This window comes from Myotis daubentonii, chromosome 16 (genome assembly GCF_963259705.1).
Source record: "Myotis daubentonii chromosome 16, mMyoDau2.1, whole genome shotgun sequence".
In the NCBI taxonomy this organism is placed as follows: domain Eukaryota; kingdom Metazoa; phylum Chordata; class Mammalia; order Chiroptera; family Vespertilionidae; genus Myotis; species Myotis daubentonii.
In genome coordinates, this window is record NC_081855.1 from 32,902,396 (window position 1) to 32,929,029 (window position 26,634).

Sequence of the window (26,634 nt, forward strand, 5' to 3'; positions counted from 1 at the left end):
TTTTGTGAAAATAGACTTTATTATAATAAAATGTCTTTTTAAACAAATACCCCCACCACTCCTCACCCCTGGAGACCAAGGTGGGGGTGGGGTTCAGTCAAACACTCTCCCACCACAGCGAAGGAAACATGCAGACACTCACCCCGAAGGCAGGCGAAGGCGGTGGGATGGATGGTGAGGGGAGGGTGGAGAGCCCCGCCCCCGCCCCGCTCTGAACTGGGAATGTATGAAAATAGCTGCATAAATCTGTCCTTCCCCCAGCCCGCGCTCCGGCAGGGGCCAGAGGAAAACGATGCAAAAGAGAAATTCAATCTGATGAGCAAAATAAGGCAAACCCAACCCCTGCTTTCTGCCTCTGGCCCCCTGGGTCTCTGGGGTTGGGGGCACACCGGGGCCAGAGGCCGGGCTGGCAGGGAGGGGTGGAGCTCTGGGGGTTAGGCCCGCTTTGGCATGGCCTTTCTCCTTCCCGGGCCTGTGCAATGGATGCGAGATGGAGGAAGCTAGACTGAGGCACTGAGTATGTACATATATACACGGCCTGTGGGGAGGGGCAAGGGACAATCCAGTGCAAACTTTCCTTCAGGGGAGGGAAGACATGATCGGGAGAGCCAGTGCCATCCAAGGGAACAGGCCCCTTTCTCCCCCAGGGTCCCCTGTCCTAGGAGGGGGAAGGCCAGAGAAGGGACTAGCATCCCGTGGTGAGAAACTGTACCAAGAGCCAAGAGTCCCGGGTCCAGTCCTGGCTCTGTGACCATGGTGAGTTCCTCTCTGGGCCTGTGTCCCCTCCTATAAGAGGAAGGTGCCCATTCAGAGGATTCATCCTCAAGGGCTCATTTAGCTCTGACCTGCCCCGAGTCTCTGATTCCATTCCAATTGCCACAGTGTTAACTCAGAAGAATAGAAGTCCAGGGCCTTCCTCCCACCCCACCCCCAGGACAGGAGGGGGGGGGGGGCGGGGGGGCCGGGGGGCGCCTCTGGGACCACTTCCTTCTGCAGGATGCGCCAGACATCACGCCTTCTTCCCAGAGCCCAGTTTCCTGAGGAGCTGCTTCCCCTTGGAGAAGAGGTCCCGCACCTTCTCGCTTGTGCCCTGTGGCGCCCCCAGCTCAATCCTGGGAAGGCTGCCAGGGCCGGGGGCACAGGGCCCACCTGGAGGCCCCGGGGGCACTTGTGTTGAGCCAGCCCAGTCCTGGAATGTGAGAGAAAAGGGACAAGGTCAGGGCCCAACTCCTGGCCCTAATTTGACGCCTTTACCCTACAGCTTCAGGGGCCCAGAACTCCATGTTGCAGAGCCATGGTCAAGAACCAGAGCCCACCCGGCCGGTGCGCTCAGTCGTTAGAGCATCGGCCCGTGCACTGGAGGTTTGCGGGTTCGATTCCCAGGAAAGGTCACGTACTGGGTTGTAGGTTCGACCCCAGCCCCAATGGGGGCACTTGTGGGAGGCAACCAATCTATGTGTCTCTCTCACATCAATGTTTTTTTTTTCTCTCTCTCCCCTCTCCTCCCTCCCTTTCACTCTCTAAAACAAACAACAAACACAGAGCCCTGCCACCCTGCCTGTCCCACACACAGAGCACAGAGGTGAGTGAGCACAGTGATGCTACGGGAGCACTAAGCTAGGAGTCTGAAGGGACAGAGGCAAAGGCAGTTCTGCTCCTGTTCACCTGGGCCCTGGGCAAGCCCCTCCCTTTCTCTGGGTCTCTCTATGGGGTGCTGAGCTGACAGAACTCAAGAGTCCTTGGACCTGACCCTCAGGAGGAGTTCCCCAATGTCCCCCTTGTCATCCCCTCGCAATGAAGGGAGAGCAAGAACCAGGACCACTAGAGGCAGCTGTCCCCTCCAGGGGGCAAAGGGGCACGCCCTCCAGCCCAGCAGATGTGCTCCCCCAGGGCCTTTATGGAGGGGAGCCAGTGCCACTCCATGGGGAGGAGATCGGAACTCTTCCTTGAATGGCCCTGAGAGAGCAAATGGGATCCTGAAACCAGAGATATTTGGGCGTTACTCAACCCCCAGCACAAAGGAGGCTGCCCTGGCCCCTCCTTTAGCATCTCTCCCTTGCTGAACCTCCTAGCTCCGTGGTCCGCAAACTGCGGCTCGCGAGCCACATACAGCTGTTTGGCCCCTTGAGTGTGGCTCTTCCTAAGCCTTAGGAGCACCCTAATTAAGTTAATAACAATGCACCTACTTATATAGTTTAAGTTTAAACAATTTAGCTCTCAAAAGAAATTACAATCGTTGTACTGGTGATATTTGGCTCTGTTGACTAATGAGTTTGCCGACCACTGAAGACGAGTCTCAACTGGGCTGACTGGGCACTTCAAGTCTCTGCCACGTATCTGTTCTGTGCCAGTAGGCTACCTCAGGAAGGTCCTCATGGAGATGACAGAAACACAAGAAAGAGCAAGCCCTCTCGAGTTGGAGACTTAGAAGCACCATACTTGCACTTCTGCTTCATTCTATTACCCAAAGCCAGGCACATGGTCAAGTCCAGAGACAGAGGCAGAGGACACTTCAAAGTTAAATGCCCAAGGGGGTGGATGCAGAGAGGGTAAAAGATCATTCAACCCATCAGCAAGACCTATCAATTCTACTTTAGAAATACTTTCTACACCTGTCCAATACTCCTTCTATCTTACTGCTCCCACCACTTCAGTTCCCCATGATCTCTCTTACCTATCACCACCTGACTGCTCTGTCCAAATCTTTCTTGTGCATTCCTTCTCGGACCATTCTCAATGCAGCAACGAGAATAAACTTAAAAAGCTCTCACCACTCATTTAATTAAGTCTGCCAAGTGGTTTCCTATTGTTCTCAGGATAAAGGTGAAAATCCTGACTAAGGCCTGAATTGTTTTCAATTTTCAATTGAGGGGTTATTTTAAAGCAAATAGGTGAACCTGGTGAAAGGGAGAAAGAGAGTGAAGAGGGAGTGCAGGAAAGAGAGGCCTTGTAATGACTTCCATGTGAGAACAGCCTGGGACCCCTTTCTCCAACCTCATCTCCTTCCATTCTTTCTTTCACTTTATGGTTGGAAGACATCATAATTCCCCAAGTTGTACACTATTTCAAGCCTCTGGGGTCTTCCTTGGACTGCTCTGTGTCCAAGTGGAGTTCTTTATCCCTCCTTTTGGTACGGATTCCAAACCCTCTGCCTTTCTCCTTTCCTTCTTCTAGGGAAAAAGAAGAGAGGAGAGGAGCGCAGATTGGTTTGGCTAAGTGGATAGAGCGTTGGCCTGCGGATTGAAGGGCCTGAGGTTCGATTCCAGTCAAGGAAGAGAGAGAGAGAGAGAGAGAGAGAGAGAGAGAGAGAGAGAGAGAGAGAGGCTGAGGGGGAGGAGAGGCCGAGGTGATGTAGCAGGGCCTGCCCACAAAGAGGTCTGCTAGCACCTAGAGGTTACGGCATCTACTGCCAACCAGGCAGGGCTGATGGCTGGCAGGGCTGATGGCTGGCCAGGAGGGAATGGTTGCTGGGGAAATAGGGGGGGTCTCTAAGTGCCCCCCCAGAGGAGGGGTGTGGTTCATCTATGGACTCCACTGTTTAAGCCCCCACCCTTTTGTATGCCCCTCAGCAGTGGAAATTGAGAGTTGGAAGTAAGATCATGCATCTGATCCCCTAACGGGTCATGACGACAAGGATAAGGGTGGGAGACTATTATTACTGGTGGCTTTATAGTGTCATCCTTCTGTCACCAATAATAATCATAATATTATAATACCATTGCATATAGTATCATAATACACCGATGAGTCATAATGTGGATGTCATGTAATATTCTATAAGCCGTATGTTATAGAATATCTGAGGAGTCCGCTGATATGGGACATCATATACTAAGATGACGTGTTTCTATGACAGCTGGCACTGGCCAAAGGCAAGGGGAGGGAATGAGCCTATGACCTCATAGCAAGATCTCCCTCTCTTATTCCCTGGAGGAAAGTGGAAAAGCCAGGTCAGCTCGGGCATGCGAGACAAAGGAGTGCTGTCTGGTTATGGTGATGAGTGGGGGTCACACGGACACAGGGGCCAGCCCCCCACTTACATGTCGCTTTCTCTACATATATCTATCTCCATCTAGCACTGGACTCTTCTCTTCCTCGTTCTCTGAAGAACAGGGAACAAAGAGAGGAGATGGGTTACAGACAGACCCACGGGTTCGCTCAGTCACCAGGTCGCCAGGTCACAGGGGCCGGCCCTGCTTTGCACTGCCTCTGACCACCTGGGGTTTTCTGGGCCTCCTTACCCTCTCCCCCTGCCCTGTGAGGCTGGAGCTTAACTGTACTCCACCCACCCCAGGAAGAGGCACGCTCTAAGCGTGAGAACCCAGGAAGCTGCCCGGCTGGGCAACTGGCTTTGAAAGGCTCTGGGGAGATGGGGAGACCCAGCAGGTAGGAGATTCCTGGAACCAGGCTAGAGGTGTGGAGGCACAGGGGTTCTTCTCCACAGGGCCCCTCACCTGCGTCAGCCCTGGGTGTGGGCAGTGGGCTGGGGATCACCCCTCTGCTGAAGGGGCTCCTCTGGCAGAACTCAGCAGCTCCAGCCTGGGCAGTGCTCATTGGTTGTCACCCTCTGCACCCCTCCCTCCACACTGCCCTGGCCCCACCCCCACACCAGGTCCTCACTGACCTGACTCTCGGCCGGGGGCGTCCCAGGCTCCCTGTGGGAGCTGCCCGCCTCAGGCCCAGGGCCCTCCAAGAAATTGGACGGAACCAGGCCCCTCTGTCCATTTAGTTCCCCCTGGGGAGGAGATACGGTGAGATTGAGATTAGGAAACAGGCCTCAGCTCCACCCCCTTGACCCCGAAGCTGCCTGAACAGCCTGGGGTCAACATCTCTGTCATGGGAGGCGGCTTGTCCATTCCCCCAGGCGTCCGTCGTGGGGAACCCTTGCTCATCCCCTCCCCAGCTCCTGGGAGAGCCCTCTCCCCAGTGCTCTCACATAGTAGAAGCCATCATCGTCCATGCCCCCGAACACAGTAATGATGTCCCCTGCTCGGAAGGGCAGCTCTGCCTGTGGAGAGACCGAGAGACAGGGGTCAGGCCCAGGGAGGCCCTGCCACCCGCCACCCACGTTGGCTGGCCTCTATCTGAGGGTCCTCACCTCCACGTCCATGTTGGGGGAGCTCTCCCGAGGGTTGTAGTCAAACGCAGCCACCATGGAGCGGGGGGCTCTCAGGCTGGCAGAGGAGACCAGCTGGGGGGGGCCTGCCAGGGGAGAGGAGAAGACTCGGGACTCTCTAGACTCCCCATCCCACCCCCTCTGCACTGGAGGTCTGCTGGCTGACCCCCTCTGCACCAACCCCCCCACTCATTGTAGCCTCCGAGCCCAGACCAGAGGGACCGCCCGCCCCAGGCTTTCCCCGTCTCCCCTACGCAGGATGGCCCCTCACCTGCACCGTGCTGCGCCGGACCTTCTGACTCAGCTGCAGAGAGAACGTGTGTGTGTGTGAGCCCCGCCCCGCACATCCCTGCTCATCCCAAGCAGGGGATGGGGCAGGGCGGGCGGGATGCTCAGCCTCACCTCAGGGATGCGGGAGAAGGATGCTCAGAGAGCACATGAGCCCAGCCCTTTGGTGCGGGCCATGAGCTAAGGCCCAGGAAGGGTGAGTGATTTCCTCCAGGTTGCACAGAGTTTACAGTTAGAGGCTTTTTGGGACAGAGGGCCCGGCAAGCCACTCTGGTCCCCTTTAGAATGAAGTAACCTCCTCGAGAAGGGTGGATGGTGTGAAGGTCTGCCCTGATCCCCTTTACCTCCTCAAAACCCCACATGTGTGTCCCCAGAGGGCCAAGCAGTGACCCCCATCCCCACTCATCCCCACAGGCCCCAAAGGAGAGGGGGTCTCACCCACCTTTCTTAGAGCGGCGGGGTTTGGGGGGAGGCCCAGTTGTTCGGGCTGTGGAGGACAGAAAGAGATCCAGGAAGGCAAGTGAATATAAGAGAGAAACTGAGGCAGGGGATAGGACAGTCACTCTGGAGTCTCCTCTTGGGGCCACACCAGGGTCCCTGTGCACATGTTTCTAAAGAGCATTCCTGCCCTAGCTGGCTTCGTGGATAGAGCGTCAGCCTGTGGACTGAAGAGTCCCAGGTTCGATTCCAGTCCAGAGCACATGCCCGGGTTGCGGGCTTGATCCCCCGTGGGAGGCGTGCAGGAGGCAGCCGATCAATGATTCTCTCCCATCATTGATGTTTCTATCTCTCTTTCCCCCTCTGAAACCAATAAAAAAATGTTTTTCTAAAAAAGAGCATTCCTCTCCCATCCCTAACCTCCAGAATCCAAAATACAAAGCCCATCCCCTCTGCAGCAGACCCTGCTCCATGTGGCAGCTCGCTGCTGTGGCCACACTGGCCTCCGTCTGTGAGGCCCCCGTGGCTGTGCGAGACTCTTGAAAACTGAGGCTCCCCACCTCTCCAGACACACAAATGCTCCATACTCCAGACATACAAAGCTTGGGGGGCGGGGGGATTGGAACTGGAGTGGGGGCCTTGGCGGAGGCACAGCGGCAGGTCATACCTGAGCCCTCAACGAGACCATGCGGGGACAAATAACCCTGCTGAAACAGCTGCTGTCTCCCTGCAGGAGAGTCCACAGCCACCTCAGCCACCATGTTGCAGGGGATGTAGCCCATCCGGCCTCCACCTTCGCCCCGGTAGAAGCCATCAGCATCCTTGTCCCCAAACACCTGGAGGCAAAGACCAGCTGTGTCAGGAGGCCAGTTGAGCTTGCTCCCTGTGCCCAAGGCCCCAGCCCCGCAGCGCTACACTTGGAATTGCAGAACGCTCTGCCTTTTGTGGCTGTGGAACACGAAATAGGGGGGAAGGGCCAAGAATAAGGATCAGAGAGATGAAAGAAAATAGCCTTTTCTGTATTATCGTCACCCACTACCTGCACGTCCATTCATTCCCCTGGCCCTACCTCAAACTAGATCTCCGCAACCTCAGAGCAAGAGCAAAAGCCTTCAATAAATGCTTGGAAGCACAATAAAAGTTGTGATGCTGCCCAGCTGATGTGGCTCAGTGGTGGAGCGTCAACCTATGAACCAGGAGGTCATGGTTCAATTCTCAGTCAGGGCACAGGCCCGGGTTTCGGGCTCTATCCCCAGTGTGGGGGGCATGGGGGTGCAGGAGGCAACCGACCAATGATTCTCATCATTAACATTTCTATCTCTCATCTCCCTTCCTCTCTGAAATCAATATATATGTTGTGATGTTAACAGCAGTGGTTATATCGGGCTATGTGCCAGGCAGCCTAAGTACTCTATGTGAATTGAATCATTTAAACCTCAGAAGAGCCCTGTGAGGCAGACAGTAACATTATCCCCATTTTACCAATGAGGAAACGGGCCCAGAAGAGTTCATCTATTCAAGGTCACACAGCCAGAAGTGACAACCCCATTGCACGTGGCTCTAAAAGCTGTGTGCTGGCCCATGCATGGGTTCTATCTCCACACAGGAGAGGAGGGAGGGGGGAGGACCCAGACAGTGAGTCACCTTCAGGATCTGGCCTTCCCGGAAGGGGAGCTCCTCTTCCCCAGCATCGGGGTTGGGTGACATTGACACAGGGTCGTAGTCAAACAGAGCCACGAAGACCCTGACAGGTAGGTCCTGGTGAGCCAGCACTTCTGGGCGGCTCCTCGGAGGGGCTGTGGCAAGTTGGGGCGAGAGAGCAATGATAATGAGCTCTGGCCAAGAGGCTAGGAAAGGCCCCCTCCACCCAGCCCCGCCCCCATCAGGTGCTCACCCAGCTCGGTGGCGGCGTCTGGCCTGGGGGCTCGGGTCCCTCTCCGAAGGGGGCCCCTCTGCCCAGACCTGTCCTGCCCTCTGGGCTCTCCAATCTCCGTTGCCTGCAAAGAGGGGGCAACAGAGGGCAGAAATGTCACACCATCCCTCTGGCGGGCACCTCAACAGGGGCAGGACCCCGCACGTGCTCCCCAGCTCTGCCCCGTCAGCAAAAGCAGCACAGCAGAGCAGGGACACAACATTCCTCTCCTGCAGTCTCGGTCCAACCTCACTGGAGACTTCAGACACCCCCATGGGGAGGAAGGGCCGGTGGAGAGCCCCAGCTCCAGCCACCCCGGTAGCTGTGTGCAGTGGAGGGGACTAAGGTGAGAGCTTAGAGCTGACCCAGGAGAAATTGAGAGGAGGGCCTCTCCTCAGGGTCAGGGTGGGTGACGCTGGACATCACAGTCAGTGTCCTAAGGGGAGGAAAGGGCCACCCCGCCCAAAGGCCGGGGGCCGGCTGCCGGCAATTGGTGACTAAATAACAACAGAATGTGGTGCCTCCCGGTTCCGATCAGCAGAAGCAGCAAAGCAGTGGAATGCGGGTGGGAAGACAGATGAGGGAGCCCAGAGGCCCAGCCCCACCTCTGCTGATGAAGGCGGCAGCGTGGAATGGGAGTGGCTGGTGGGCAGCAAGCAGAGCCGCCGGGCGGCAGCAGGCAGGGGGCTGCCGGGGTGGGGAGTGGGCACGGACCCGGGAGGCTGGCTCCTTGGCTCTGCCAGTCGCACTGCAGCCTCTCCGCTCTGGCTCCCCTCTCTCCCAGGCCGGGAGGCGTGGGTAGGGGCTGGGGCCTGAATTGGCCTTCCGAGCTCCCCTGGACCTTCCTATGGGCGCCGTGCCCCAGGCCTCCCCGTCTCTGAGGTGGCAGGAGCTGGTGGTGATGCTGACACCCCCGCCGCCTGCCTCCTGCTCATCCTCAGAATCGTATTCGATGCTGATTTCCAAGCACTTGGGGGAGAGGCAGCTGGTCAGGATAGATTCTGGAGTCCGGCCATGAGGGTACCTCTGGGAAGGGGCTGGCCGCCCTCTCCCACCAGCCTCTGGTCCACCCCTGGCGCCCTCGCCCACAGGTGGGCCACCCCTCTCCCGCGTGGGGCCGGGTCGTCCAGCAGCCTGGGTCCCGCCGTTGCTGAAAAGGCGGCTGCAGTGTTCACGGGGATCTGGGGACCGCTTGCGGTTTGGGGGCTTCTCGGTCGAGCCACTTCCTCTCCCCCAGCTGCTTCCACCAACTAGCCCTGCCATGTCCTCCAGGTGGTCCCCGGCACTGCAGGGCTCAGGAGACAAGGGACATGGTCCAGGTCTTTGAGGACGACTGCTGTCACTGCCCAGCTCCAGCAATGCAGGCTCCCGTGGGCTGCGGTCCTGGGAAGAAGAGCCTGCCCCAGGCTCCTCCTCCTCCTCTTCCTCCTCTTCCTCCTCCTCTGGGATGCTAAAAAGCTTCTTGCTGCAGAACTGCTGGAGGGGCAGCTCCAGGATCTGCTCCAAGATCTCCTCGTCACTGTCAGTCTCAGAGAAGGGCTCAGGCTGGGGCTGGGGCTGGGGCTGGGGGATGGGGAGGGTGAAATGGGGGAGGAGGGCAGCAGGGAAGAGAGGTCCATGGGAAAAAAGAAAGAGCTGTGACCTTTGCCCTCAGATGAGAGCAGGGGTTACAGGTAACCTCAAGGCCTCCCTTAGCTTCCTCCAAGAGGAAGGACCAGAGCGGGGGAGGGGGGTGGCCCAAAGTCACATGGTGTGTCCAGGACAGAGCCAGAGACAGAATGAGGGATCACACCCAGGATATGGCTGCCCAGATGCTCAGGGCCCTGAGTGACAGGAGCAGGCCGTGCCTGTAATAGCAGAGAGGACTCCCCTCTCCTTCCCCAGTAGCTCCCAACACAGGGATCTCAGATGGCCAGGGAGCTGCATCTGGTGGGCTGAACACAGAGAAGGTGCCGCAAAGAGCTCCTCATCCTCCCCTTTCTTCCCTGGAGGGCAGAGGTCAATCCTGAGCCACTTCCTGTCTGGGGCTCAGGACAGGGCCCAGGCCACACACCTAGAATGTTGCTGGCACTCACTGGTGGCTGGAGCAGCTGCTGACACATGGGGTAGAGACCCCTGGAACCCCAGGTCTAGGGCCCACCAGCCCCTCCTCACCCCATTACCTTGGGCCCATTCTCCCTGACACTGATGCCAGCAACCTGCTTCTGGAAAGAGCAAGCCCTGGAACCCAGCGCCTCTTCCTCCTCTTCTTCCTCCTCCTCTTGGATGTCTGACAGATCTGAGTTTCGGCCATGGTCCCCAAGGGAGTTCACCAGACGCACCCCGAGCTCTGCCATGTCCTCCTTCTGCAAGAGGTGAGACAAAGGAGGTGGGGGGGGGGCAGAGAAGGACTCGGGGTGGGGGACCCTGGCAGGGTCAGCCCCAGCCAGAATGAAGCCAGAATGAAAGGAACCCCTTGGCAGAGGGAGAGGGTCGTGTCCCAAATGGGGGTACACACAGCGAGGGGTTGGAGGAGAAATCTGGGAAGATACAGTGGCAAAGAAATAGACAGGTATGCAGCACAGACCAGAGCACAGAACCAGCAGAGGGGCCAAGCTTTGGCTGACAGGAGGCAAGGAGGCAGGCCCGATTCTTTGAGGTGGCACCAGTATGTCCCTAACCCCGTACCTCAGCACTGGGCCTCAGCCCAGCCCCCGTGTCTCCTCCAAGGCTGGCCTCAGCACAGGGCACCTTCGGGGCCAGTGCCCCCTCCGTGGAGCAGGGTGCCAGGCAGGCCTCTCCCGCGGTCCCCTCAGCCTCGTCCTGGGCCAGTGAGGACGCTGCAGGGCCGGGAGCTCCCTCCCCCACGGCTGGCTCTCTGGCCCTCCTGTCATCTGAGGTGCCCAGCACAGCTGCCCCGGCCTCCTCCTGGAACGGAAGGCACTGAGGAAGGGCCCAAGCCCCGGCCCTTCTCCCAGCCTCCACCTGCGCCCCCCTGCCCAGTAGGGTACCTGGGAGCAAGGTGCTGTGGGCTCCTCTTGGGATCCTCTTGCCTCTCTGGGAGGGCTTGCTGCAGGAACTCCATGGGGCTCTCTAGTTCCATGGGGCTCGGGGCATCGGAGGGGAGAGCTGGGGTCTCCGGGAGCTGGAGAGGCTGGAGCAAGGGGCAGCCTGGCCTCTGAGCCTGGCCGTGGTGAGGGGCAGGAGACCCTGGCGGGCAGGCAGGCCGCAGCCAGGGCCGGGCCCACGGGAGCTGGGAGGGAGTCGGCCGACTCGCCGTGGGGCGACATGGTGCGCACGGCCACCTCACTGCACACCTGCAGCAGCTGCAGCTGGGACAACTCCACCAGCACGCTGCCCGCTGTGGGCGAGGCCACCTCCATGATCTGCAGGGTGGAGGGAGCACAGGACGGGAAAGGGAAGCTGGGATGACCAAGTGTGAGGACACAACGACCGCGGTGACTCGCGCTGGCCAGGCGCCGTGCTGAGCCCTTGCCCTGCCTGTCTCATTTAATCTGCCTGCCACAGGGCTTCAGTGCTAGGATGGTGTTTTGAATCCCAGTTACCGAAGCCCATGCTCTTAACTAATCTGCTACCTAGCGCCCAAATGCCAGGGGCTGGGCATCGCTGTGCCAGGCTGGGGAGACCAGGCTCAGAGCATGGCAAGGGTACAGACGGACAGTCGCCAGGCCGTACCTTCTGCCCATCGGCATAAATGGCGTAGCCTGTGACGCGGACGCCATTGGAGGTCCCAGCAGCATCTATGGTTACGGGGAGCCAGCTGATGATCAAGATTCCAGGAGAGGGCCCCGGCTCAATCTGCACATCCAGGGGGGCATCGGGTGGGCCTGGGGGGGAGGGACACAGACCCAGTAATGCAGGACACTCACCCCTGAAGATACCGCCCACTTTGCCACTTCCCTGGAAATGCTAATAACAGCAGTCTCTCCTTCCTCTACCCCCCAGGGCCTGGCCTGCTGGGTGTTACGGACAGTCAATGCCCAAGCCTGCAGACCTGCTGGGAGTGTCGTGAACTGCAGGGTGGCAGTCCGCTGCTCCGGCCTCTCCCAGCCTGGTTCCCAGGATCCGCCAGGTAGGAGCTGAGCCTCCACGCGGGCCTGATAGAGTGTGCCAGGCCGCAGGTTGCAGAAGGTGGCCCAGTAGGTGCTGGGGCGGGCAGGGGGGCACTCTTCCCCGTTGAGGTAGATGGCATGAGCCAAGTTGCTATTGCCGGGCACCCAGGTGATCTCAGCAGAAGTGGCTGTCAGTCGATGGACGCGTAGCTGGGTCGGTACCACCCCGGCCCTGGCACCCATGGCCAAGCAGCAGCGCAGAGGGTCAGAGCTGCCCCGGCTGGTCAGGGCCTGCACAGAGACACGGAGCGGCCCGGCCCGCAGGTCCAGGTTTTCAAGCACAGCCTTGGGGGGCGCCCCAGGTCCCAGGGCCTGACGCAGCTCCCCATTCACGCAGATCTGGTAGCCACGCAGCTCCACTCGCTCAGGAGGCGGCTCCCAGGCCAGCACCACGCTGTGGGCCAGCTGCTTGAGGACGGCCAGATGGCGGGGGTAAGGCACAGCATGGGGCTCGCCCAGGCCTTCGGGTGAGGGGCTCAGACTGAGCTCATCCCCTGCAGCCTCCTCCTCTGATCCGGGCTGGCTGCGTCCCCCGACACTCTGGCCCCCGCTACTGCTGCCACCTCCACCACCGCTCAGGAAACTAAGTTCAGGGCCTGAACTGTGGGACAAATCGGCCAGCTCCGAAGCGAGGGAGGTCAGGAGGTCGTCGTCCGACACGCGCTCTACAAAATTGGAAGGAACCAGGCCCCTTCGGCCGTCCATGAGCTCCCCTGGCGACGGGAGGGCAGGGAAGGGAAAGGCAGAGAGGAGGCAGAGAAAAACCAGTCCAATGAGTGCATTTTAGCAATGGTCAGTGGGTGATCTTAAGCATCTGATTCAAATCAAAGTTTGCCTGTCAGTACTTTTAAAAGTCAAGACCTAGATTAGGGAGTTACTGTTCGTTCTCGTAAGTGTGATCACAGTATTGCGGCTATAGGGCACAGGGCTCCTTATTTGTAATGTGCGTGTGAATCACCTGGAGGTTTGTTGAAATGCAGATTCTAATTCTGTTAGGTCTGGGTGAAGCTGAGATGGTGCGTTTCTATCTAGTCCGGAGGTGACACTGATGCTACAAGGATGTAGGCGGATGTCGGTGCTCTGAGGAGGTGCGTGTTGAAGAATGCTCCGGATGGGATTAGAAGCAGGCCCGGGGCCGGGAGCATGACTGGCGGTCAGTCTAGGCCAGGGGTGGGCAAACTTTTTGACTCGAGGGCCACAATGGGTTCTTAAACTGGACCGGAGGGCCGGAACAAAAGCATGGATGGAGTGTTTGTGTGAATATAAATTCAAAGTAAACATCATTACATAAAAGGGTACGGTCTTTTTTTCCAATAGTTTTATTCATTTCAAAAGGGCCGGATCCGGCCCGCGGGCCGTAGTTTGCCCACGGCTGGTCTAGGCAGCCACCAAAGGTCAGTTCTGTCACCTGTGCCAGCTCCCCTGAACACTTGACCACCAAGTATTGTAACATGTGCTGTTGTTTATTTGAGGGACGTCAAGGAAGGAATTGGGCACACAGCATGTCATGTCAAGCTAATCTGAGAGAAGGAGAAATCCCCAGGCCCTGTTCCCCAGTCTCAGTAATGGGACATCTGCCTCAGTTGCCTGGTCTCCCCCCTGGAGAACTGCTCTGAAGCCCACCGCCCTGCCTGGGCCCTGACACCTGCTAACTACCTGCTAACACCCTTTCCTGGGCTCTGGACCCTGATTCCTCCTCCCTACACCCAGCTGAGTCCAGCATCAGATCTGTGCTGCCTGTCTGACCTCGATGTCACTGGTGTTGAACACTGCCATGCTCTGTCTGCCAGCACAAAAGTGAATTCAGTCAAAATCCCGTGCCACTGTCTGTCATCTGCACTGTGCGAGGCCTTGTCCTGGCCTGCAGTCACACCAGCTGCCCCCTTTCCCAATACCCTTCCTTCCCCTTTCCCCACAGGCTGCCAGGTCTCTGTTGCCTTGTAGGTGAGTCTGAAAAGTGACGGGGGGCCGAGCCGAGCATGCTGGGGAGAGGGTACGGATGGGTGGAGGTCTTTGGGAAGAAGAGCTTAAAAGCAGAGGAATGGACAGAAGGACCCCACCACCTTCCTACCTTCAAAAAAGCCATCCTCATCCATGTTGCCATAGATGTAGATATACTCGCCAGCAGTAAGCGGAAGTTCTGCCTCTGGATTCTCATTGGGGCCCTCGAAGGGGTTGTAGCTGTTGGAAGAGGCACAGAGGAGGAAGAGGTGGAGGAGGAGGAGGAGGAGGAGGAGGATGACTGTGACCTACATCCTACCTCCATGTCTCATTTCCTCTCCCCACTGCCCCAGGCCTTTATGGAGACTTGGTTGTCCACCTTTAGCCAAAGAGAATGCTCACTGCACCCACCTTGGCCCAAGTAGGTTAAGAGCACATGTTCAACTGGGATCCCTACACCAACCCCATCTTCCCCAGATGCCTCTGTCTTCTCCAGGCCCCTTCCTCCCACCCACCCCCCATGCTGGGGGGATAGGGAGCAGGGTGAGAGGCCCACCTATAGCGTGCTAGGAAGACCTGGATCCTGGCTCCTCCCCGGCTGCCCTCTGGCGCTGCTGGGAGCAGGGAGACGGTGTCTGCCTCCAGCTCCTCCACCTCACTAGCTGTGTCCACCTGGGGGAAAACAGAAAGGGCCAGTCCTCGCCATGACCCAGGGCCAATGGCCAAGCAAGCAGGTTTCCAGGCTGAGCCAGAGGAGGACCCTCTGAGAAGGGAAAATGAGTGCCAGGCCCATGGCAATGAGCCCCGCTGTTTTCTAAATCCACTCCTGAGCCAGCAGATCCTAGCAAAGCCCAGCTGCTGCAGAGAGAGGGAGTGGGGACAACCTGGGTCCCTCCTGGAGCCCTGACTTCTACTGCACCAGCCCAGGGAACGACCACCTTCCCCATCGGAGAGGGGGCCGGCCACACTGGCACGGGCGGGTGTCCAATGGCAGTTGTCTCCTTAAGGTGAAAACACAGCAACGCACTCGAACTATAAACAGGTGAAGGCAAGGAGGCAGAAGGACAAGAAGTCCCTTTGTCCCTTTGTGAGAAGTGCACTGAGCACTGGGCATCCAAATCCAGCACCACCACTCTGTCCCACAAGGGGGCAGTAGAGGGCCGGGGCTGGGTTCTACCACTTCCCACAACCTGGGGCAGCAGGGCGGCTCCAGCCCGCCCCTCCGCTTTCTGGAGTTTGGGAGGTAGGAGGTGATTGGAAGAGTTGGGAGTGATGCCCAAGAACTCGGTGATAATAATACTGTGGCTGCCACACTGAAGTATTTAGTGTGTGCTCTGCACTGAGGGAGGCACTTTCCTTATATTTTTTTCATTTAATCCTCACAACAAACTTACAAGGCAGGTTTTATTAGCTCCAAAATCCAAACAAGGAAACCAGATCCCAGAAAGGGTCTTGCTAAGACAACACTGGGATCGGAATCGCGGAACCTGTGCTCTTTCTCACACGCCCATCACTTCTGCTGCAGCCACTCTCATGAACAGTCTCATTATGTGGATCCTGGCGCCAGGGTACCTCCCTCCAGCCAACCCAGGACTTCTCTAGGGCTTCCCTGAGCCCCAGAGGGGTGGGGCTGGGTGGCTCAAGGTAGGGCCTTCAGGGTGGCCCTGGAGACCAAGATGGCTCCTCCTTGAGTTCCCTGCGGACCAGGAGGAATCTACGGGCCCTTCTCTCCCAGAGCCTGGCTCCACTTCCCAACGTGGGACCCCTCATAGGCCAGAGGTCACCCAACTCCTGGGGACCCCACAGAGGTCAGGGCCACCTCCCCTCCCACTTTGCCGAGGCAGAGCCAGAACCCAGGCCCCTCCCCAGCACTGACCTCAGGCGTAGGGCATGACTTTGGGCTGTTGTGGATGGACTCAGAGTGAGAGGAATTGGAGAGAGACTCTGCCTTCTTGGCTGTCCTTCGAGGGACCCCGGGAAGGGGGGCAGGGGCAGGCTCAGAAGACTTTGGGGTGCAGCGTCCTGGGGAGCCCGGCGGGAGGTCAGAGTCTAAAGAAAAGATGGCACATGGGTGGGTGTGGGGTCTGTGGCCTGAAGAGGGACCAGGGACCAAAGTCCAGCTGCTTGGATCATGGGGGTCAGGCCCGCCATAGCTGGGTTTCCTTACAAGAAGGGAAATATTTGGGAAAACTTACTGAGTAGAGGTAGAGGAACTTTACATATATTATTTCACATGATCCTCAGAGCAGCTTGAAGAGGTGCACCGAGTTTTTGTTTTATTATAACTTAGGAAACCAGGGGCCCAGTGGTTCAGCAGTAAGCTCAACATTGCATGGACTATTGAGTGAACAGAGCTGGGACCCTCAGGTCTGATGCCCAACTCCTTACAAGCCCACACAAGCCCACACTGCCTGCTGTCGAGTTCTAGAGCCCAACTCCCGACCACGAGCACAGAGGTCTTGTTGGAGGGGAGGAGCAGTGGCCTGAGACACCTGGGCCAGACTCGGGGACAGCCACTCCAGACCTGGCTCTAACTTGCTGTGTGACTTCGGGTGAACTGCTAGCCTTCTCTGACCCTGAACTTCCTGCTCTATACAAATCCCCAAGCCTGGGGATTCCAGGCTCATGGCACTGGGAGTCTACCTTACCTTTGGGGCCGGATCCCCGGCAGGGCTGGGGGTTGGAGCAGCAGCAGGGGGGTGGTGGGCGATCCCCAAGGGTACTGCAGCCCAGGGCTGAGGTGAGCAGATCCAAGGGGCCAGGGTGCAGGCGGAAGGCCTGGAGTTCCTGTGCCAAGAGGCTGAAGCGTTCTGTTTGGCTGCGGCACTGCTCCTCGAGCTCTCGAACCCGGACCTGAGCCAAGACCCACCATGAGCCACCAGGCCCGGCAAAGCTGCCCAGTCCCAACCTGTGCCATCTCCACATAGCCGCACACAGGGCTTCAGACCACATCGCCCAGCCCCTAGGCCTGGGTACCAATCCTGGGCCTGGCTGCCCCATTGCCCTTAGTAGTATCTAAGCCAGTGATGGCGAACCTATGACACGCGTGTCAGAGGTGACACGCAAACTCATTTTTTTAGTTGATTTTTCTTTGTTAAATGGCATTTAAATATATCAAATAAATATCAAAAATATAAGTCTTTGTTTACTATGGTTGCAAATATCAAAAAATTTCTATATGTGACACGGCACCAGAGTTAAGTTAGGGTTTTTCAAAATGCTGACACGCCGAGCTCAAAAGGTTCGCCATCACTGGTGTAAGCTAAGGGTAAAGTGCTGGAGCTGTGGGACATCACATGACTCTCCTCCAGAGAAGAGCTGGGCCAGCTTCACACTCAGCACACCCTCTCGCCCCAGGCAGTGGCACTTCCTGCTTCTGGCTGCTTTCTAGGCCAAAAGGAATGGCTCCCATCCCATCACTACCACCAACATCAGCTCAGGAGTTTTCTTGGCTCCGCTGCTTGTCACCCTCCCACAGTCAGTGACCCAAATCCCTGCCTTCAGAGAGGTCCCCAGAGAGACCACACACGGGAGCTAGGGACATCTTGTGATAAGAACGAGCCAATTCTCAAGACCTCTTCGTCAGGTATTCTGAGAGTCACAACCTAAGGGGCCCTCCCCTGGCCAATGTCAAGAGGACCATGGGTTAGGCTGATGATGAACTTGCTCATGGGCTCAGTGGCTAGGCTTTAGAGGAGGGAAGGCCCCATGTCTGCCAGGTGTAGTAGCCGGTCTGGGACAAGGAGATGGCCCACATGTCCTGTGGGAACCCCAGCCCTCTACAGACTCTCAGGTCTGCTCCGGTCACTCTTTGCTCTGTTGGACATGAGAGTTGGGACCACTTGGGCCTGAGGGAGGAGATGCAGCTCAGTGGGCCAGGGAGGTGGGAGACTGGGAGGCTGTACCTGCATGGAATCCAGGGTAGACTGTGGCAGGAAAGAAAGCACAGAGGAGAGATTAGATCCTGAGACGGAGTGTCATCACCCAGAGAGGGAGAGGGAGAGACAGAGGCCCAAGTGGACACCCTCTGGCCAGCTCCCTGGACTGACTGAGCAGTTCCTAAATTGAAGGCTATGTCAAGGTGAAGGCATCCTGGGGGGGCGGGGGGGGGTGGTGGTGGTAATGAGACTCCTGCCACCAGACCCTGCCTGGCCGTACCCTAGCCTGAGAAACAGGCCAATGGTGGAGGGGATTCTCCAGGCACTAGAGTATCTAAGGGCCCTTCCTGCAACCCCACACCCCACACAGTCCACTCCAGCTCTCTCTGAACTTCCCCTGCCTCCCCGCAAGCTGGTGTTGCTGGTGGCCACCTCCAGGGACTTACCTCCAGCAGCTGCACGGCCCCTTCATGTTCCCTCTTAGCTTCTGCCTGGGCCTACAGGTGGGAGGAGGCAAAATGCTGGAGGGGAAGGACGAGGAATGGGGGTGGGATAGAGGGAGATGGAAGGGAGGGTAGGGAGGGCAGATGGAGGGCAGAAAGAGGGGGAAGGAGAGGGAGAGGCAGAAGGAAGAGGGGCTGAGGGTTCCTCCCTTCCAGACTCCTACCCCTGAGCCATACCTTAGGCCAGAAGGCAACCGGGTCAAGGAGAGGTGGGCCTGAGGCTGTCTTTCTTTCCGGGGCACCCACCCTCCAGTTTCCCTCCTCTCTCTCTGGGAGCTCCTTCTCAGTCTCTTTCTCCTGCTCCCCTTTCAAATGTTGGGGTGCTACTGAGCCCATTTTATACTCTTTACTCTCTCCCAAGAGGCCCTTCTAGTCAGATGACTAAACACACTGATGACCCCAAAACTACCTTCAAGATCAATTTCCCCATGACTCCAAACTCATTGATCCAACTGTCTATGAGCATCTCCACTTGAATGTTTAACACACAACCCAAACGGCCAAGACAGAACTCGGAACTCAGGACTCCCTGCCTCTCAGGTCCTGGGGAGTGAAAGCCCCACCCTTTATCAGGGTTTACTCAGCAAATGGGTAACGGAGTGGGTACTGTCATTGTACGACTGGAATCCATGGAGTCTTGTCGATTCTATCTCAAAATACACTTCAAATGCATCCACTTGTTTCCACCTTCACTGCCTGTTCCCTAGTCTAGTTGGCCACCATCTCCCACCTGGACCCCTGCAACAGCCCCAACACCTGATGGCCCCGCTCCATGCCCACTCCCCCAGCCCATCTTCCACAGCGCTGCCAATGTCACCTTCTAAAATGATGAAGTCGCATCATGCTGCTCCCTATTGGGGACCTTTCAATAGCTTCTAACCACTCAGAGAGCAAAATATCCAAACTCCTTCAACAGCCTTGAATGCTCAAGGTGATCTGGCTCCTGCCTGCCCCTGCTGTTCTGTCCCTCCAACTACGTTCCAGCCACTCTGGTCTGGATCCCAACCTCTTTCCCACAACAGGGCATTGGCACTTCTGGTCCCCTACCTGGAGTGCTTTTCAGCTGGCTCCTTCGTGACCTGGAGGTATTTAAACCTCCCCTGCTGACCTAAAGTAGTCCCTCAGTCACTTGGTCACGTAACCCTATCCACCTCCCCCACTGGGATCATCTCAATCACAGATCAGCTTATTTGCTGGTTGGTCAGGGACCTGGTCTTTGCCCACTGTCCCCCAGCACCTGGCACATAGTGGGTGCTCACTAAATGCTTGTTGGATGAGTGGATGACTAGGCTGAGGTCCAGCAGCCTCCCACTCTCCCAGCGCTCCTGCCCCCTCGACCCTGTCCCCACCTGCTGCAGCCTCCGGACCTCCTCCTGCTTCTCCTGAAGGCTGAGCTGAGCCTGCTCATGCTCCACCTCCAGCTGCTGCCGCCGCTGGGCCACCTCCCGCATGTGCTGGAATACAGGACCCTGTGTCAAGGCCACAGACCCACCACCATTTCTGTAAAGATCTAAGATGAGGGGGCTCAGATAACATGTGTTCCAGACACCCTCTAAGGCTACAAAAGGAAAGGGGCTCACGGCTCCAAGACTGGGCCTCAGACCCCAGTGCCCCACAAAGGACATATTCTACTGTCCCACTGTTCTCTCTGTGCCAGGTACCAATACTCTCCCCTCCTCCGCCGCCAACACAGCCCTCTCACCTTCAGCACCTGCTCCAGGCTCTCCAGCTTGCTCTGCAGGCCCTGGCTCTTGCGAAGGGCCAAGTCCCTCTCCTGTGTCACCCCCAGGAGCTGGTCCCTCAGCTCTGCATTCTCCCACTCCACCTGGAGAGGGGGGAGTGGCAGGGAGCTGGGCGTGTGTGTGAGCCTTGTCCCACCAGCTCCTTCACCGGGGAGAACAGTACCCTTCCTACTCCAGCCCCGTTCCAGGTGTGGAGGAGACAGCCCCTTGCCAGGGACCAGGGCCCTCGCAGGATCCCAAGCCACACAGCACCTGTGTGGAGTGGCTACCTGGTCCTTCTCCGTGGCTCTCCCACTGAGCCGGGAGTTCTCATCCACGAGGCGGGCATTCTCATTCTGGGCTTCTCTCAGCTGCAATTCCTGAGAGACCAGAGGAGCTCTGGGGAGGGAGCCTGGCACCCACATTCCTCCCCTCTCCACACAGAGGACCATGCCCCCCCAGTCCGGCCTTCCTCCCCCACCTGGAGCCTGCATCAGCCAGGAAAGGAGCCCTGGCAGCAAGGGAAAGTGTGCTCCTCAGGGCAAGGATAAAAGCCGAGCGGAGAGGGAGCCGCCACCTGGCTGGCCTGGGGGACGGGAGCTGGCCTCTGGGAGCCCCTCCAAGCTCACCAGCTCCTCACATCGCCTCTGCTTTTTTCGGGCTTCCAGCTCCAGGCTCTGGCATTTCTTCCGCTTCTTGCTAAGCTCTGACTCCTGAGGGGTCAGAACCGAGGGCTCCTCATGTGGGAAGGCAGAGCTGCCCACAACAGGCCTCCTCCAGCCCTTGCCCTGGGACTTACCAGCTGCTGCACCCTCTGCTGTTTCTCTGGCTCCCCTAGGACCACGGGTGGGGTTTCCACATCCTCCTGGGGAGTAGCCTGGAAATGCCCAGGGGCACGGGACTGGCACCTGAGAACAGGGCCCCAAGGCAGCCTGCTCCCAGCCCAGCCTGTCCGTGGGAGGTTCCCACCTCACCTCACAGTCAGCCAAGAGATCCCTGTGCAGGAAGTGGGGGGCGAAGGGGGGGGTGCTCTCTCCCCACCCATCCCATCATCTCCACCTGATGTGGAACTGCAGAGGCTGCACCTCTGCGTTCTCCAGACATTGTGCTTTCAGATCCTGAGGCCCATGTGTGCCCTGGGAGATGGGTCCCTTATCCAGGCCAAAGCTTTCCCTTTTTAGCTCCTTCCAGCAGCAGCCCTGCTCTGCACTCAATAACTGCCCTGGTGTCCTTCCATGACTGGCAGAGAACTAGGCGGCCACCTGGGTCCCCGGGGATGTGGTGTTCCCAGAGCTGGGGGTTCTGGACAATCCAAATCTGGGCTTGGCATCCGGCAATGCAAAACCTGGCCAGGCCCTCCTAAGCTTCCCCCCAAGCCCACCCTGTGGCACCCCCCATTTATCTGTGCAAACTCCAGAGAAGGACAGGTCTTGATGGATGCATCTCCCTCCCAGCGCCAGGCAGAGGGGCAAAATCTAGCAAGAAGCGCCCCACACCCCGAGGCTTGGGTCGCTATGGAGTCGCTTCTCCCACCCCTCTTCCCAGAAGGAGGTGGACCTAAGTGCTACCCAAGGAGACAGGATGGAGAGGAGCCAGACTTCCAAGTTCTGGGGGCCCCCCCCGGGGTGGGGTCTCTAGCCGTCGCAACAGGGGCTAAGCCCCGCGCCCAGTGAGGGTCGCCCATACCTGGAGCCGGGGCGGACGCTGCCCCGAGTAACGGGGGCGGGCCTGGCGGACCAGGCGGGCGCTGAAGGGGGCGTCCCCGCGCAACAGCGGCGGCGGGAGGCGGCGCGCAGACTCAGCCCCGGGCGGCTGCCAGGGCAACCAGGGATTTGCGGCCAGGCCGTACCACTGGCGGCGCGGCGGGGGCGGCGGCGCGGCGGGGCGGGGCGGGGCGCCGGCCTGCGGAGGGCGGACCACGAACTCCCGGGGGTGGGCACAGGTACGAGTGCTGGGAGGCTGGACCCGGACCCTACCGCTGGGTGTCGGGAAAGGTCCCCCAGCCCTTCGGGTGCGCACGCCACCGCCGGATCCTCGGGGCTCTGAGCGCGTTTTAGGAGGAGATCCCGGGCCCCCCCACCCTCCATCTACACACACCTGCCCCGGTGCCGGCGCTCACCTCTCCCGGGGCCCTGGGGGTGGGCGCTCCTGCTTTGACCCGGACAGTGGGGCCCGGGGGCCGGAGCGGCGGGGACGGCTCCTGCTGGTTGCGCAGGGCGATCTGCCTCTGCAGCCGCAGCACCTCCCGCTGGGACTCGCGAAGCAGTCGGTCGAAGTCCCTCAAGTGGAGCCACTGGGGGCCCTCCTGGGTTGGGGCACAGGGAGGGGAGTTTGGCTTAAACCCCTGCCCACCCCCTCCCCCAACTTGTCCCCTGGCTAGAGGGGCTCTGATGCGCGGGAACGTGCACATCCTCCCATGCATACGAGTACATGCCTTGGTCATAGGTGCGTGCGAATAGCATTTGCTTCCCCGCGTGCAGACATACAGTGACTCATCTGCTGGGCACTCGCCGTGTGCCCGGCACTGTGCTAAATGCCTTGTGAACATCACTTGACGCAAGTGTTAGACATGTGTGGATTCATACAGCCAAACCCACTGGCACACAGCCTGAAGCCTGGAGCACAGAAACACCCAGGTCTGGGACTCATGGCTCCGCCCCCTTCAGTTCAGGCTTCTCCCCGCTCCCACCTGGGCCGTTGCCAGGGGAACCTACTCCCCAGCAGCCTCCACCTTCCCGCTTCATTTGCATCTCATTAACATCTCGGTCCACATCCCAACAAGCCAGGCAGGTGGCTCTGGGTAGGACTGAGCTGGATGGGGTGACCAGGGCCTCCTCGCACCTTGCCCGCCAGGGTGAGCCTGGCCTGCAGCTCCCTGCACTCCCGCTGCAAAGCAGCAATCTGCTTGTCCTTGGCCAGCAGGGCGCTGGCTGTCTCACTGAGGTCCCGGGTTCGCTGGCGGGCCAGGGCCTTTCGGCACAGCTCCAAACTGGGCCCTGGACGGGGCACAGGGGCACTCACCTGGCCAGAGGAGGGGTAAGGCCAATGGTCATCTCAGGGCTGGGGCACTTCTCCCACTTCTCAGCTCCTCTCAAAGGAGGGGTTAGGTTGAAAACCTACAAGTGTGGCCTCTTGCTTTTATCCTGTGTCTGGGGCGTCAGGGGACCCACAGCCTCATTTGACCCCCGCAATCCTCAAGCAGGACTGACAGAGTTAACCACACATCCTAGTTTCAGCTCAAAGGATGCTGCTAATTTAGGGCTGCCACTGTGATGGGTCTTCATCCCTGCCCCCACAGGCTCTGCACCCAGAGATGAGCTCAGCAGGAGACTGTAGCCAGCACCAGCGCGTGGTAATCCAGAATCCTGCTCCCTGCCTGCTCAGGAACTCTCCCCGCCCAGCCCTTCCCTCCCTCCTGTAGCTCCAGAAAGCCTCAGCCTCCTAGCCTGGCCAGCATTTGCCCTTCCTACGCTTTGGCCCCCCGAGTTCCTGCTTTCCTGGGTGTTAAGAGTCCACGACTCCTAAACCCCACCCCTCAGGCCCAGCCCTGACTTCCCTCTTCCCTGGTCACACAGCCTTCATCTTGCAGCCTCCGGCCTCCCATCCTCACCACCTTCAGGTTAGTCTCCTGCAGCTTCCGGGCCCTCTCCTCCAGGCGCTTGGCAATGACCGCCAGCTCGGCGTTCTTTCGCTTCAGCCTCCGCACCTTCTCCTCCGTCTCTGGAAAGCTGCTCCTCCTCTGACAAGGGGTCAGCCAGGATAAGGCATGTGGGACCCGCTGACCCAGTCCTGACTGCCCGGGCCCTGGGCTAGAGCCCTGGGCTCGCAGTGGAGTCCTCAGCAACTCTAGATAAGGGCTCACCCTCTCTGGGTCAGGGCTCATGTCACCTCCATGTGGCCCCCACTGCGGGAGGTATATATGGGGTGAGGAGGACACTGAGGCAGAGGGGCAGAGTGTCTGAGTCTGCCTTCCCCCAGCTCCAGCCAGGACCCAGGACTCACCAGCCTCTGGTTTTCCTCCTTGAGGATGGCACAGTGCTGCCGCAGCTCCCTCAGGGCCCTCAGCAACTCCAGGCTGGGCCTGTCCCCGAAGCCCATGCTCAGCTTGCCCTGGCACGGGAAAGGCAGGGCACAGGGGCTCAGGAACCCACCCGACCTAGTCAGCGAGCGCTCTCCCACCATGGCCCCTGGAGACACAGAGACAGGAAGGCTCTCCCCCACATCCCAGGCTTTCAGAGTCGGCTCAGGAGGTCCAGGAGAAAGGGCTATCTACTCCTCCCTGCCCGCGCGGGCACCCCTGATCCTGGGACCCTCTCTGGTAGTCCCCAATTCTTCCCATCCCTGCTCACCTCCTCTTGGGAAATGCCAGCCCAAGTTCCCATGCCCACCCCTCCAGGCTCCATGGTCCCTGGGTCCCCTCCCCCAAAGTCCACTCCCTCCATCTCACACCCACCCCAAACCTTGTCCTCCCTGGCTCAGCTCAACACTGAGCCCCCTCCCCTAAATCTGCTTTCTCTGCACTCTGATTCCATCATATAGCTCCAGGTACCCCAGTAACCTCCAGCCCCCAAGAACAGAGACTCAGGGAGGAGGAGACACAGACAGACAGACAGACTGTCTGAGAGAGAATAACAGAGAGAGAGGGGGTAGGAGCACGGCCAAATGTAGACAGATAGACAGAGAATCAGAAGGACAGACAGATGGCAAGAAATGGAGCCACTGAGATTCCTGTCCAAAGAAGGGAGGACAGATAGTCACAGAATTGGAAACCACAGATGGAGACAGACCAGGAGAGGAGAGATGGGCAGCGGGGTTGCAGATCATGCCCATGAGGAGAGGCCCCCCACCTCTCAGACCAAGCCCTCCACCGCTCCCTTACCTCATGGAAAGCCTCCACCTCCTCGTCCTCCAGCCTTGGGCAGCTGGGTCCGGAGCTCGCTGCTTGCTGCCCCAAGCTGGGCAGCCCGGTTTCTGTTCCTTCAGGGTCAATGTCCCCCACAGGCCCAGGGCTCCAGGCTCCCTTGGGCTCAGAGCTCTCCAAAGGCCTCAGTTCTCCAACCTGCAGAGCTGCCGGAGTATCGGCAGTGCTTGGGGCTGCACCTCCAGGTTCGCCCTCCTGTCCTGGAATCCAGCTCTGCCAGGCAGGCTGTGCCCATGGCTCCATAGCTCTGGGGTCCCCCAGCCGTAGGAGGGGTGTCAGTTGCTCCATGGTACTGCCAAGGGGCCCCAGGACTCGGGCTGGGGGACATCACCCAGCCAAGTGGAAGGGCTGGCAAGGGTCATGCCAGACCAAGCCCTTTCCTCTCTGAGCAATTGGCTTTACCGGGGCTCCATCCGAGGTTGGCCGAGATCTTCCTCACCCACAAAGGAGGCTGCGGGAGTCGGGATGGCCAGAGCTAGAGCCGGGGGTACGTGAGCTATGTCTGTTTGTGGCTGTGTATGTGCCAGGGTGTCCCCGTGAGGGCTGGGAGGGTGTGCAGAAGCCGCCGACAGCAGACCCTGGGTGTGCGTGCCTCCAGGTCTGTCTGTCCAGGTCAGCGCTGCCTTGTGGGCGCGTTTGGAGGGTGGTATCCCCACTTGTGTGTGTTGGAGGGTAGCGGTCTGTGTGTCACTGTCTGCGCCTGTTTCGGAGTTACCAGTTGTTTCTGTGTGTGTGTGGGTGTCTGTATTGCAGGGCTGTGGCAGTGTGTGATGCTGTCACTGCTGGTATCCGAGCCTCTCAGTGTTGTGCAGCTGTGTGCATCGGTGTCATTGTGTGTCCGTCAGCGTCTGTGAGTCTGGCCATCCATCACGACCCCTCAGCCGGCTTAGGGTCCGCAGGCTGCTGGGGGTGGTCCCCAAAGGTCCGCTGTGGTCCTTTATCTCCCGCTCCTCTCTCCGCTGCTGCTTGCTAGCTGGATAGCGTGCTGGGCAGCCCGGCTGATCCTAAGGAGGCCTGGGTCGGTGGGCTGCTCGCCTCATAGTCTCTATCCCTGCTGGCCTCAGCTCTGGGGACTGCAGGGGGTCCCCTACAGCCCCGACCCCCGAGATGATGGGCGCGGAGAAGGCTGAGCCTTAGAATCTAGGGGGTGAGCAGGGAAGAGCCAGCCGTCCCCTCCCCTCCCCCTCCCCTCCCGCCCACCAATAGGAAGTCGGCTGCCGGTTTCCATGGTGATGGCGCTGGACTGGTGGGCTGGACCGGCAGATAGGGTCGGGACAGAGGGAAGAGCAGGTTCCTCACGGGATCCCAGCATAATGCCCCCCACATGTGACCTCCCACACACCCCCATACCTCCCGGGGTACACAGGCAAGGGGGCTGCAGCGGGTTCTCCCCACATCGGCCCCAGCCCAAGACGACAGAGACAGGAGGTGGTATGACGGATAGACAGAGCTCTAGCCACGAAGAAGGGCAGGAATAGAAAAAAATGGGATTTGAGATGAAACAAAGAGAAACAGAAATTAAGAGAATGAAAACAGGAAGATAGAAGCAAAGAGACAGAGACAGAAATAGGCTGAGAGAATTGCTTCAGCTTCCTCCTTGGCAGGGAGTATTTTGGGGGCGACTTGGCCATCTCCCGCCAGTAGAGGAGACCACATGGTCTTTCGGGCTGCTATGCTCCGCACTGTCAGGAAGTTCGTCTTCTGTCTAGCCGTAGGCCTTTTTGCGATGGGAAAAGGGCTTTTTTGGACAAGGACATGGGAACTCCCCCACTTACAAGTCGTCCAGTACATGGGGGCAGGAGCC

At 58.8% G+C, this 26,634-nt stretch overlaps 1 protein-coding gene across 7 annotated transcripts; it reads right to left on the minus strand.

Moving 5' to 3' along the window:
* On the minus strand, nucleotides 1-25,991 carry TSPOAP1 (TSPO associated protein 1). Of its 7 annotated transcripts, none has more exons than XM_059669596.1 (32): nucleotides 24,789-25,990; nucleotides 23,912-24,019; nucleotides 23,520-23,648; nucleotides 22,751-22,930; nucleotides 22,029-22,214; nucleotides 20,709-20,786; nucleotides 20,539-20,622; nucleotides 20,200-20,289; nucleotides 19,891-20,013; nucleotides 19,538-19,642; nucleotides 18,132-18,182; nucleotides 17,713-17,733; nucleotides 16,456-16,660; nucleotides 15,684-15,856; nucleotides 14,364-14,479; nucleotides 13,938-14,047; nucleotides 11,749-12,579; nucleotides 11,430-11,581; nucleotides 10,745-11,119; nucleotides 10,422-10,661; nucleotides 9,917-10,099; nucleotides 8,469-9,317; nucleotides 7,737-7,839; nucleotides 7,487-7,638; nucleotides 6,510-6,678; nucleotides 5,847-5,891; nucleotides 5,388-5,420; nucleotides 5,099-5,202; nucleotides 4,937-5,008; nucleotides 4,625-4,735; nucleotides 4,041-4,102; nucleotides 1,054-1,189 (listed from the first exon to the last, which is right to left on the minus strand). In XM_059669596.1, exons 1-31 carry the CDS (start codon nucleotides 25,116-25,118, stop codon nucleotides 4,073-4,075), a joined length of 5,538 nt encoding a protein of 1,845 aa, XP_059525579.1. In that variant the 5' UTR covers nucleotides 25,119-25,990; the 3' UTR covers nucleotides 1,054-1,189; nucleotides 4,041-4,072. The 7 variants fall into 7 exon arrangements, 6 of the variants coding, with proteins under 6 accessions (XP_059525576.1, XP_059525577.1, XP_059525575.1 ...); XM_059669597.1 differs by lacking the exon at nucleotides 1,054-1,189 and adding an exon at nucleotides 2,809-3,170; XM_059669593.1 differs by lacking the exon at nucleotides 4,041-4,102 and having other exon boundaries at nucleotides 1-1,189; nucleotides 23,523-23,648.
* Nucleotides 25,992-26,634: the final 643 nt, after the last annotated feature.